At 36.5% G+C, this 13,511-nt stretch overlaps 1 protein-coding gene across 1 annotated transcript in view; it reads right to left on the bottom strand.

Moving 5' to 3' along the window:
- Positions 1-3,560: 3,560 nt before the first annotated feature.
- The window catches only part of LOC107602286 (growth factor receptor-bound protein 2-like), a 22,113-nt gene continuing 12,162 nt past the window's right edge, over positions 3,561-13,511 (bottom strand). Inside the window, exons 5-6 of the mRNA XM_016294746.1 lie at positions 7,853-8,021; positions 3,561-4,357 (exon numbers count right to left, since the gene is read on the bottom strand). Of these exons, the coding sequence (XP_016150232.1) occupies positions 4,172-4,357; positions 7,853-8,021 (355 nt within the window). The 3' untranslated portion in view covers positions 3,561-4,171. The remainder of the gene's footprint in view (positions 4,358-7,852; positions 8,022-13,511) is intronic.

A 13,511-nucleotide genomic window follows, 5' to 3' on the forward strand; every position in this document is an offset into this window, starting at 1 on the left:
GAACTTTAAATTAGTTTGGCTTTTCTGTGCTTCTGTGGGTCATGTTGACCCGTTTTTAGACTCTGTAACACAGATTTATTGCGACTGAATGTCAACATTTAGCCTGAAACTTCCTGTCGTCCTCCGCATGTGTGATTTTAAATGCTTTGACTGTCGCCATGTCTCTCAAATACTCCGAAAATTGATTTTAGAGCTTTAATTTGTCACGGTGGATCTTCAGCACATTTGGTCACTTTCGGACATATCATGGCCAACAAAGCAGGACATGAATGGCAGTTCACTTTTGTGCCTTAATCACTATTCTCAGAAGAGTTCAGCTCAAGAACACCACAAATCTTCCCCAATTTGCCGTACTAACGTATATTCTGAGAAGCAATATAGTTGCCATACAAGCTAAGCTCAACGTACACATCCCCTACAGCTGTAGTGAAGCTCATTGACATCACGGTTGAATGACTGTCTTACAAATCTAATAGCAGTGCAGATAACTTCCTATAACCAACCAAAAGGATAGCCAGAAGGGCTGTGACAGCACCATATAGATGCCCTGTATTTCACCCTCAGCAGGAAGTGGGGGGGTTTGCGAAGAAAGCATGCAATTATACAGCCACAATGACCTTTCATTATGGCCAAGAGCTGCAGAAGTGCTTCGGTGAACAGGTCTTCAGAAGTTCAAGTGCTTCTGAACATGATGGGGACTGTCTGATCGGTTCACTGTGCACTGGAAAATGTCAGTGCTTGTACAACTGCAGGTAGTTTTGTATATTTTTTGTATATTTTTCACAGTGGATAGCTGTATGCGTGTATCTATCGCTGCCGTAAAGCAAGCCGCCGCCGCCGTTACGAAAAGAAACAGAAGCAACTCGCCTTATTATGAGTTAGTGTACCATCAGAACGATTTTGAAACCTATTTTGAGGTAAAAAAATGTATCTACAGTTGCTTTAAACTTGAGGCATCTAAATACGTGCATCTGCTTTAACAGTTTTAAAGCCTTAACTACTTCACGTAATAAGGATTTAGATATGAAAGAAAATAATACATTATTATTATTATTATTATTATTTCCTTTAAAGTTGTCTTATGTGCCGGTCCATTTTAAAGACTTTAAGTACAATGTCAATGCAATAGGTTGTCATTTTTGTCCCGAAGCACAATAATGGCCTTATTTAAGTGATATGTGGCCAAGTATGGTGACCCATACTAGGAATTAGTGCTCTGCATTTAATCCATCCAAAGTGCACACACACACCGTGAACACACACCCGGAGCAGTGGGCAGCCATTTATGCTGCAGTTGGGGGTTGGGTTTGCTCAAGGGCACCTCAGTCGTGGTATTGAAGCTGGGAGAGAGCGCTGTACATTCCCTCCCCCCACCTACAATCCCTGCCGGTACGAGACTCGAACCCGCAACCTTTGGGTTACAAGTCTGTCTCTCAAACCATTTTCAGTTCAAACAACTTGTAAAAGTGCATGTAGCATCCTATGACCCCTTTAATATTATTCTAGATTCAATATAATTGGCGGCACTGGTGGCATAATGTTGACTTACACAAAAATATTTCCCACCTGTCCCTCTGTATTACAGTGACACACTTGCAAATTTAAAGGGATAGTTCACCCAAAAATTAACATTTGCTGAACATTTACTCACCCTCAGGCCGTCCAAGATGTAGATGAGTTCGTTTCTTCATGGGAACAGATTTGGAGAAATGCAGCATTACATCACTTGCTCACCAATGGATCCTCTGCAGTGAATGGGTGCCGTCAGAATGAGAGTCCAAACAGCTGATAAAAACATCACAATAATCCACACCACTCCAGTCCATCAATTAATATATTGTGAAAGTAGAAGCTGTGTGTTTGTAAGAAAGAAATCCATTATTATAGCATTTTAACTTTAAACCATCGCTTCTGGTCAAAATAAGAGTTTGAAACACTTCCTCCAGTGTAAAAGTCATCCCCTGTTGTCCTCTCACCTCAAAATCTACTACATATTTGTTTGTTCATATTTTAGCCAGCCCAGAAGCAACAGTGTGAAAAAAAAAATGCCTTGATGGCTTTGTTTCAGATTTTCGCTTCACAAGACATTAATTGATGGACTGGAGTGGTGTGGATTACTGTGTTTTTATCAGCTTTTTTAACTTTCATTCTGACGGCACCCATTCACTGCAGAGGATCCATTGGTGAGCAAGTGATGTAATGCTACATTTCTCCAAATCTGTTCTGATGAAGAAACAAATTCATCATCCTGGATGGCCTGAGAGTGAGTACATTTTCAGCAAAATTTTTTTTTTGGGGCAATTATTCCTTTAAATGAATAAGGCCAATCCATAAACAAACAAAAACTCACTGTTTGAAAACATAAGATGTAAACAATATTAGTGTCAATATGATTTTACTGAAAAAAAAAAATTTCACCCTTTTCTGTGTAAAAATGACACTTGCTTTGGTGTTTTGCATCCAGTACACATTCAGACAAATTTTAAGTGTGACTTAAGTGTGCAAACACGTTTAGAGCAACAGTAAGTGTTTCACTCCAAAACCTGCATTGGCAAAAAAAAAGTGACCATAAAAGGAATCTGCAGTATGGGATATGAAGCTAGAAAAACCACATTCACACAGTATGAATTATCTGACACAGACGTGTTTTCTTTTTATAATTTTCTTTTTATTTATTCAAAAGAAACAAGGAAAAAGGCAAAAAAAAATAAAAATAAAATAACAAAAGGTTAAGAAAAAGGCGAGACTTTTAAATAGGAGTGACTGTGTGCAGGTGTGTTCAGGAGGAGAGAGAAGACATGATTTCTCACTGCGGGTCTGACGAAGCCCAATGCTCAGGCTAAAGCAGAAAGCCCGAGACACTGTCACACACCAGAGAAAAAGGCACTAATCCAGAGAGAACGACGAGCGGGTCAATAATACACGAGGAGCAAACTAAATTCATAAGAGCTAAAACATACAACACTGAAAAGACAAAAGCGCTAAGAGAAAACAAACGGAACGCATCAAATTAGTCGATGTGACAACTCAAATATACGAAAACTCTGGTTTCTTACTTCTTACTGGCTTAACTGGCATCCACCAGTTTTTCAACACCAAATCTCGTGATTTTAAATCGTTTCGTGAACAGCTTTTCCACATGGACATCGTGAACAGATGCGCGTCTTTGAAATCATGAAACTGTGGTTCAGCTCTCCATCTGAGTGATGTTGGCTACATTCACATCCAAAGACAAATAAAAAGTGGCTGTAATAAATACATTGGCTTAAAATGGTGGCTAGCCATCTGGCTTTTCACATTAGATCAAGTCCTGCATGATTGGAAGCTCCCCGGTGATAAATTGCTATCGCCAAGGATCCACTCACCTATTGGTTCTAAAACAAAGGAAGAATGATGACAAAAGGAACACGTGATGCGTTAAACACTACGGCGTTATATCTGAGATGCTCATAAAATTAGCATGTCTCAGAGCTACTCCGTTTCATCCACCCTCACCAAAAACATAATTTACAATTGGAACAAAAAAAAGTGTCGAAAGGTAAAACAGACAGACACATACAAATATATAATATATATATTCTTAAAAAAATGGATTCTCTCTATAGGTGTTTTTTTTTTTCCACAGCCCAGATGTACAATGCGTTTGCAATTTCTTACGCTTACATTTTTATATATATTTTTTTCCTTTTTAAAAACAGCGTCAGGATGTACTATTATAAAGAGATTTAAACATGCAGCCAAAACAACAAGAACAAAACAAAACAAAAATGTAACAAAAAGAATTCTAATTGCTAGAAAAGAAGCCAGAAGCAGCAGGATGAATCTACAGACAGAATCATTGTTGTTTTAATTTATGTGTGGTTTACTATGCTAGGATTCAGCCTTTCCTTCGCCCTAACAGCTCAGTCTGGACTGCAAGCGTTCATGAAGACATCGCGATTCTCAGGAATAATAGTTTCGCCCGGGCACCACGGCAGAGGTGGAAACCTCCAGCCTCTCCGCTACGGTTTTTTTTCTCTCCTTGTTTTCGGTCACGGTTTCCATTCCTCTGTGCCGCTTTAATTCTCACAGGAGTTTAAGGGTGTTGACGGGGAGATGTAGGGTAGTCTGATTGTATGTGAATGTGAGGGGCCGCTAATTACAATTTATTCACTAATCGCTTGGTTTTTCTTTACATGTTCCGATTGACAGGCGTGACATAGTTGCGTGGGAACATGCCCGTCTGGCTGTGACAGGCGCCCTTCCACCAGTTGGGGTCAGAGTTGTCCAGGACCTGAATGAAGTCTCCGCGTCTGAAGCCAAGCTCTCCGTCCTCCTGAGGGTCGAAGTCGAACAGGGCCTGCACGTATGTTGGATGCTGCAGGTACACAACAGACACGTGTAAATAACCCAATTATCTTTTTTTTTTTAAGAAATCTCTTATTTTCATCAAGGCTACATTTATTTGATTAAAAATACAGTAAAAACAGTAATATTGTGAAATATTATTACAATTTAAAACAATTAGGGATGCACCGAATGTTCGGCAACCGAAATTATTCGGCCGAAAATAGCAAAAAAAAAAAAGCTCTTTTGGTGTTTGGCCGAATAAGCGGAAAGACCGAATAAATTGTACCGTACAATGACGTGACGCGATTAAATAGCAACCAGCGCAGAGTGAGAGGCACGCACTCTTTATAACGCAGCACACATGTCAGCAGTGTGGAAGCATTTAAAACTGTCTGAGAAAGAGGCAGGGTGATTGTTGCTGGTTACTGTATGATGATTGAAATCGCGAAATGGCCTTAAACAGTTATTAAATAAACTGCAGAACGTTATGTTTTCTAATACACGCATGCATTGCATGTATTCTGACTAGAGCCCGACCGATATGGGTTTTTTGGGGCCGATACCGATATTAGGGAGTAAAAAAAGGCTGATATCGATACATTCTTTGTGTATATTATAGTACAGTACCAGTCAAAAGTTTGGACACTTTCCCATTCGTGTGTCCAAACATTTGACTGGTACTATATATAGAATACAGTATATACATAAACAGAATATATATACATAAACACATTTTTTACAATGATCACTCAAATGTGGTGATCAAACACTTATAATGATGTGACAGAGATACGTAATGGAGGCAGGGCATTTAATAATTTAACAAACTTTATAATCCAAAATGAGTCTGACATCAGTGCACTGAACAGTAAAGTTGAAGTTTATTCAACTTTAATTCAATTCAATTCCATTCAACTTTATTCCATTAAAGTTTATTTCACTTCGAAACATTCATTCACGGATTTGCTCTACTGTCTTCACACACAGACGAAACTTACTAGAGAAGTGTGAAGTGTGACATAATACACCTCTGTAAATAAATACAATATAAATTCACGTCTCGCACACTTTAATGCCCTTTGAATGTAACGTGTACGTTCCCTTGGAACTGGAATCATGGCGGAATTTCATGTGAAGTCCACTTCGCAGGGCACTTACGGTCGAATAAGACCACGCTTGAATGCTGCTGCCTGAACAAGTCCTTAATGAAGGGAAAATGTTGACTGGCGTCACTATCTCGCAAACGCGCCGGCGGATCTCCACCAAATTCGGGGGATACCTTCAGCTCGAGGAGCCCTCTTGAACGCCACCCTCCACGCGTCGGTAGCCCCCGGGATCGCTTGATCGGTTGGACCGTGAATTTAACCACCCGTAAACTCCTGAACCCCAGGGGCTATCGACTTGGGAGTGGTCTCATTCGAAAGCAGGCCTCAATACGTACACTCGATTCGCGTTCGAAAGGGTTCCTCGAACTGAAGGGATCCCCCGAATTTGGTGCGGATCCGCCTTTGAATGTAACGTGTACGTTCCCTTGGAACTGGAATCATGGCGGAATTTCATATGAAGTCCACTTCGCTCCGCCATTACGGAGATATTTCAATGGTTTAAGCTTCAAAAGCGTTTCATCCAGGTCACCAGTAGCAAAAAATGGAGCGTGCTCGGCTGGACATACTAAGTAATTACACAATTTCAAGCATTTTATCTGCGTTATATGTTCTGTATAAAAAAATTGTCATATCGGTGGCATATTTGCCGATACGATATATCTGCAACAAGCTCATATCGGCCAATAATATCGGCAAAACTATATATCGGTCGGGCTCTAATTCTGACAGCGCTGCACGAACTGTCTGTTTGTTAACCAGGGTTCAAAGTTCAAAGCACGAGGGAAATCTGCACTGAAACAGTGTTACTCGTCAGTTGCTCAGTCACATTTTTATGATTTTTTACAAGGCATGTGACAATGCAATACGTGCAACATTCGTAATGAGACTCATTTATAAATCTGCTGTTATCAACAAAAAGTAGCATTGAGGTCTTCCTGCACGTTTCCACCAAAATAAAAGTTGAGAAAAAGCAAGAACCCCATAAACATTCGTAAACGTTAGTATTGTAATTTTACTGTTGTTCTGTAAAATAATATAAAAAGACAATAATAATGATAATAATAATTACAACAGCTCTATTAATACATTTATTATAACATTCACACAGTGTTCACATTGGGATCTGTAATATTTTCTAATGTTTTAAAAGAAGTCTCTTCTGCTCAGCAATGCTGCTTTCATTTAAAAAAAAAAATGCATGCCTGATTTAAGAAGTGGGTATGATGGCCAAAAAATATTATTTATAAACTTATTAATTTTAAGTTAAATTGTGCTTTGTTGATATAATTTCTGCTAGAATGTTAAAAAATGTTCAGTGTTAAATATTTTTAAATTATTGTTTTGTAATAAATTTTTTCTTTGAAAAGCAATACAAAATAGTAAAAAGCACATTTTGGCTATTTAATTTATGCAATGGTGAAAAAAATTGGCAAAATACATGGAGGAAAAAAACTAGAAAAACCGTGTTCGGCCCAGTGTTTCATTTTGTTCGGTTTCGGCCAAGAATTTTAATTTCGGTGCATCCCTAAAAACAATATCTTAACATGTAATTTATTCCTGTGATGCAAAGTTGAATTTTCAGCATCATTACTCAGAAATCATTCTCATATGCTGATTTGATGCTCAGGAAAAATGTATTATTATTAATGTTGAAAACAGCTGTGCACCATGATACATTTTTTTTAAGGATTCTTTGATGAATAGAAACAGCATTTATTAGGGATTTTTTTTTTTAACAAAATAAATGTCTTTACTGTCACTTTTGATCAATTTAATGCATCCTTGCTGAATGTAAATATTAATTTTCTTTAAAAAAATCTAACTGACTCCAAACATTTGAATGGTTATATAAGTGAACTTATGGGATATTTACAGTACATCTGATATTTTAACAAACACCATGAATAAAGGCGATTTTAAGGCCCACTTTAAGAGAGCGAGTACATTTTGAGTAGGATGTTGGATGAATTTTCACGAATCAGTTCTGGATTATTCTAAACGAATTAACAATGACTGAACAGTTTATTCATCTGATCACTTCAAAATGTTGACAGAAGCTCCTGTTTGGCATTTTACCAGGTTTCAGTTTTTTTTAAATAATAAAAATTTAACTTGCTATTATAAATTAATTTACTGATTTATTGACTTAAAAATGTATAAATAAAATCTTCATTCTCCCCCCCCAGTTATTGCAAACAACTATTCTAGTGCCGCTTATTCCAAAGGAAAAAACAAATCTTTAATCAAAATGTAGTATCTTGCTCTTCCCGTGAATCTACTTTCCTTTTCTGTGGATGTCCCTTAGGCTAAATATCCTGTTTCACTAAGAAATGTGTCACATTACAGAAGTACAAGGGTTGCTAATGGTGATCCACATAAACTTTATGGATTAAAAAGGTAAAAACAAGCATACAGACCTGAGGCACCTGCTCGATGTCTCGTAGAAAGATCTGTTGGTTTCGGGAAACGGAAGTGGTGCGGTGATAGTCCACCAGCTCGTTGAGAGAGTTAAACTTCACGACCCACAGGAAGTACTTTCCAGCCCCATCACGCAGCACTTTGAAGTGCTGTACATCATTGCCAAACCTTCAACAACAACAAAAAAAAGACTATAATATGAACAAACACAACACTTTGTAACCTGCATGACAACTTCAAGCTTTATTTAATACTAAAGAGTGACATAATGCACTCCCTCCTGTGCCATGATCCATAAATAAAATGTTGCAGACTGGGCAGGCAGGTTACACAAGTGAATGGAGATCAGAGCGTACAGTATTAATACATGCATGCAAACACAGATGAGATGGACAAGATAGATGGGAAGAAATGTGTGATTGCCCTGATGTCTATCTGAGAACTGAAAGAGACAAGAACAGAGGTGATTCACACGAGACGCATGATGACGTTCAGATTTGTATCTGCATTACTGTACAGAAGTCTGGGGTCAGTAAGATTAAGTTTTTGTTCACCAAGGCTGCATTGATTTGATCAAAAATACAGTAAAACAGTAATATCCTAAAATATTAATACATTTGAAAAAAACTCATTTTCTATCTTAATATACTTTAAGATGTAATTTATTATTTATAATTAAAATTAAATTAAACTTTTTTCCAAAAAGTGTAATACATTTTTTTTTTTTTTCAGCATCATTACTCCAGTGTCACATGATCCATCAGAAATCAGTCTGTGTTGATTTACTGCTCAAGACATTTCTTATTAGAAGTGTTGAAAACCGTTGTGCTGCATTTACTTGAAACAGAAAACATTTGTCACATTGTAAATGTATTTACTGTCACTTTTTAACAATTTAATGCATCCTTGCTGAATAAAAGAAAAAATAAATTGTACTGACCTCAACATTTTGAACTTTAGTCTACATTAAAACATATATAGAAAGAATCATAATAAAAAATTATATTTAAATATTAAATTTTTTTTACTTTTTAATTTTTTAAAAAGATTTTGAACAGTAGTGTGCATGCCTTACTTTCATGAGAAGCTTTGTATATAGGGCACTTAAAATGAGGATAAAAAATTGTGAAAAAGCAGGATATGTACATCGTAAAAAGAGAAACAGACAGACAGACAGACAGACACAGCCTGACAGACAGATAGATAAGATACATACAGTGCACAGCATAAATGAGTACACCCCCTCTGAATAAATATAAAATATGTATTTTCTTAATGATCACTAATATAATTAATATAATTCATGGAAAGATGGCAAAATTGAAACATAGTAAACATATACTTAATAAAAACAACAGAATTACAGAATCTCTCACAGCAGCTCAAGAGTGTTAAGATTGAGTAAAATACATGTCCACTGAAGGATTTTCACCTTGGGAGAATGAATATCTTCATTGTCATGCTGAAAAAATGCCCAATAATGAAGACGCGGTATAAAGAAAACTGCAAACAGAAGAGGTGGAAAGAAATCAGGCAGTCATCAGCTGAAGTTGATTCTCACTGATTTACACGGAGGTGTGGATGAATAGAAAGAGGAAAGATCTTTTGCAAAGCACTGGTCCCGAGTAGTGGTTGACCGATATATCGCCAAGGCCGATATATCGGCATTTTTAAAATATCGGCATCGGCCGATAAGTTTTACTGTTTGGCCGATGCATTCGAGGTGGGACTTTTATTTTGACGGCGCTGACAGCGACTGCTCACATTCTCCCTCTTATTCGCCGTTGTCATTAACAGTTCTGTCTAATACGGATAGAAGTCTGTCTAATAATTAGATAAAACGGTTAAACAAAGGAATTAAAATGTATACAAAATGTATTAAAACGACTGCTTTTATATTATTAGTAATAGAAAGGCAAACATTACAATACTTTCTTGTTTGCCGTCAGCATTCAGCAAATACGCATTTATATAATTTAAACAAATCTTTGAATGACTAATGAATATTTAATTTCACAAAGCTTGCAAACTTAGTCGGATCTTGTGAAGTGTGCATTTGTATCCTGCATGATCGCGTGTTCTCTGTGTGACGGTCGGTCCGTGTGAATGGAATGCGGACAGGAGGAGAGTTCAGCTTCACTGGAGATGCGTGATCGACAAACTTTAAACTCGTGATTTCAAATTATGCTGCGCTTTATGAATTTGCCCACTGCCATATTCATGTCTTTTCCACTGTGTGCTGTATGTAAAATGAGTGTTACCTTGGCTTTATTTGAAAAAATATGATTCCCAAATCCCAATGCACACAAAATTCCCAGAATACTGAGTGCCCTGTTGATTACAGTGTTTACTTCCTTTTTTATTATATTTTAATTAAATATTTATTTGTGAAACATACTTTGTCATCTAAAGTATAAGTATGTTTATTTAACACATTTACTTTTCAATCCATTTTCAAATGATTTAAAATTTAAATATTAATAAAATTATATCGGCTTTATATCGGCCACCCTGCTTTCAAAGATATCGGCAATAAAAAAAAACAATATCGGTCGACCGCTAGTCCTGAGAGTAGCAGCTTAGGAAAATGAGATGCCAGTTTTCTGTCTGATAGAAAGGCAAGAGAGAAATTAACACTGGCAAAGATGAGCAAAAAAACAAAACAAAAAACAAAAAGGCAGCTCAGAGAAAAATCAGCTCAGAAGAACAGCTACGTTTAGAAGATCAGGAAAACACACAAGTTCAGATGATCAGCACAGAATGCTTCATTACAGCATGTGTGTGTGAACAAAAACATGCAGATGTGGCTAGATTGTGACAGACATAAAAACGTCTGCCAGCGTCTTCTTTCTTGTAGAAGAAAGCTGGTTGCAAGCCATTTTATAAACCATCCAACAATATATGTCCTTATTGAATGAAATTGAAGTTTGAAGTCAAACTTCACTAGATCTGGCTGTGTTTGTGGATGTGTGCTGTGGTGAACTGGGTTAAGCAAACCTGACAACCAAAGGCCTTTATTTACTGGAGTGACAAGATACAGCTGACAAATCCAAAGTTCAATTACTCTGTGCTATTCAAAATGATAGCTAATGTCACCACTGTGCTTACAGACCTAGGAGTAGAGATCCGATCCGAGATCCGATTTCGTAATTACTGCTCATTCAAAAAGTCGGAAAAAAAAAAAAGAATTCAGTAGATTAAAAATAATAAATTAAAATATATAAATGTAAGAATAGTTGTACAAATGATTTACAGTATTTACATTATTGAGATCCAATTTCATATTTACTATCATTCACAGGCTTGATCAAAAAATTTTTTATAATTACTGCTCATTCATAAAGTGACCCCCCCCCAAATTCCAGTTCATTAAAAATAATAAATATAAACTAAAATATTAAAACCTGTAAATTGCTGTATTTTAATTAAACAAGATTTAAATATAATAATAGTTTCTGCTTCGGTTTTCATTAATGAGATCAGATGTCGTAATTGAGAAAAAAATTATTTAAATTAAAAATATATAATATAATTATTAATAATAAACTGAAAAAGTCACACTGAACAGACTATAACTCCAAACTTCATATTTTCATTCAAATCAATTTAAATGTGTAATGGACATCTAGTTTAAACAATGATATAAGCTGATACTTTTACTCTATACGTACTTATATTATAATACATTTCTGCTCCCAGAGGGTCTGATATGTAAGGCCAGGAATAAAACCACAGGCTGTCTCCGCTGTACCTGCCTTATCTGTCCTGTCCGCTTTGATGTGGACTGCACAAGCCACAGTCACACAAACACAAAGAGCATTTGACCAGGAAGTGGCATTAAAGCACTTGAGGGCAAATTCCACTCGACCACTGTCCGCACGCCGCATCCCGTTCGACAATACGCTTGAACACGTGGATGGCATTTACATTGCCTGTCCTGATAAGAGGCATGTTGATGACTATCAGTTCCAGTGATTCAAATGATCAATTTTCAATTAGCCTCCCTTAAGCACACCACAGGAAAAAAATAATATAATTAACTCTCCATTATTGAAAACATGACTTTTTATTGTAAATAATCAAGCTATATTAAAACAATGGAATGTGGCCTTCAAATATTTGCATCTGCAAGTGATTATTCAAGTAAAAAACAAGTAGCGAAAATAAATGAAGGTTGGCTATTTTGACTTGGGCCAGCAAGAAACCCCCCAGGACACCCTAGTAACCATCTAGCAACCATACAAGACACTAAAGCACTCAGCGTACCTTAGCAACCTTAGCAAGTAATGCCATAGCAATCACCAAAAACATCATAGCAATCATTTAACGCTCTACAAACACTCAAGAGTATGTTAGCAACCATATAGTAACACCTTAGCAACCACACAAAACACCCAAGCAACTACATAACATACAACAACACTTAAAAACACAATATGTACGTTTTCGCCGCTAGAGGTCGCATTTTCAAAACAATAACAAAGGTGAAGCTTGATGACGCTATGAAGGAGAGTGGAGCGATGGGAGATGTCCTTTTCACCATCCAGAGATGTATGGAATTCATGAATTCACAGATTCACCAATTTAATTAAATTTTTTTTATTACCTGTACCTTCCAAAGTTATTCAAACAGTGAATAAATTCTACAGAGAAAGCAACTGACTTCAGTCTAGCGCGAGTTTAAGCACTCTCAAAAAACTGAGTACTCATTAAAGCTGTCGTTACACTGTTTGATGAATGAATCTCCTACTTACATTATACGTACACCGGGCCTAAAACTAACTTTATGCCACACCTGCCAATGGCTGGTGACATGATAAAATTTACCAGCCAAAATTTTTTTTTGCCGGCCATGAAACTATTTTTGCAAAAACAGGCAATTATTACTACTACAATAACTAAACATATTTACAATGTTTTTAATTTGTCCTGCTGGTGCATTTTCCCTCAATTTTCCCTATTAATTATAGCCATTCAACATTACAGTATAATTGAAAGCCATTCTTTTTAACATTTAATAGGTTCTGAAATGTATAACGACTTTTAATTTAAGTGATTTTAAAACAATCTTCACATAAACTACCGTATTGACCCGAATAAAAGACGATGTTTTTTTCTTGGAAATACATCTGAAAAAGCGCGGTCGTCTTATATTCAGGGTCTAGACTTTGACATGTCAATAATACACCCACAACAATAGGTGGCGCCAAATACGCGTAAAACGAGTGTGCCATGAAATACGTAAATGCGTGTTGTAAAGATCGCGAGTAAAAACAAAAGAGAAAGAAAACCTTACAGCTGCATGAGTCGTGACTGTCACATTAGCCTGATGGGACCAAACTCACTTTGTGATTTTAAAACGTAACAGTACCCAGATTTGAAGACTACAGTAAGATTTAACTTCTACTGTTAATAAGATGTTGGTAGGCTACTATTAGATGGATAGCCTAAATGTCCTAATTCAGATGAGCTACCGGTTTTTTTTTTTTTTATGTGTTTGGTGTTACATTTTACCAGTTTTTACCATACTTTCAAAACAAAAATTAAAATAGGAAAATTATGCAATATGAAAATAATTGAAGACAAAATGTGTTTTACTGAGAAAAAACATGATTTGGTTTTTAAAAAGCCTTTTCCAAAAGGTACATCTGGAAAAAG

Source organism: Sinocyclocheilus grahami, unplaced genomic scaffold (genome assembly GCF_001515645.1).
Source record: "Sinocyclocheilus grahami isolate Dianchi unplaced genomic scaffold, SAMN03320097.WGS_v1.1 scaffold324.1, whole genome shotgun sequence".
Taxonomy (NCBI): domain Eukaryota; kingdom Metazoa; phylum Chordata; class Actinopteri; order Cypriniformes; family Cyprinidae; genus Sinocyclocheilus; species Sinocyclocheilus grahami.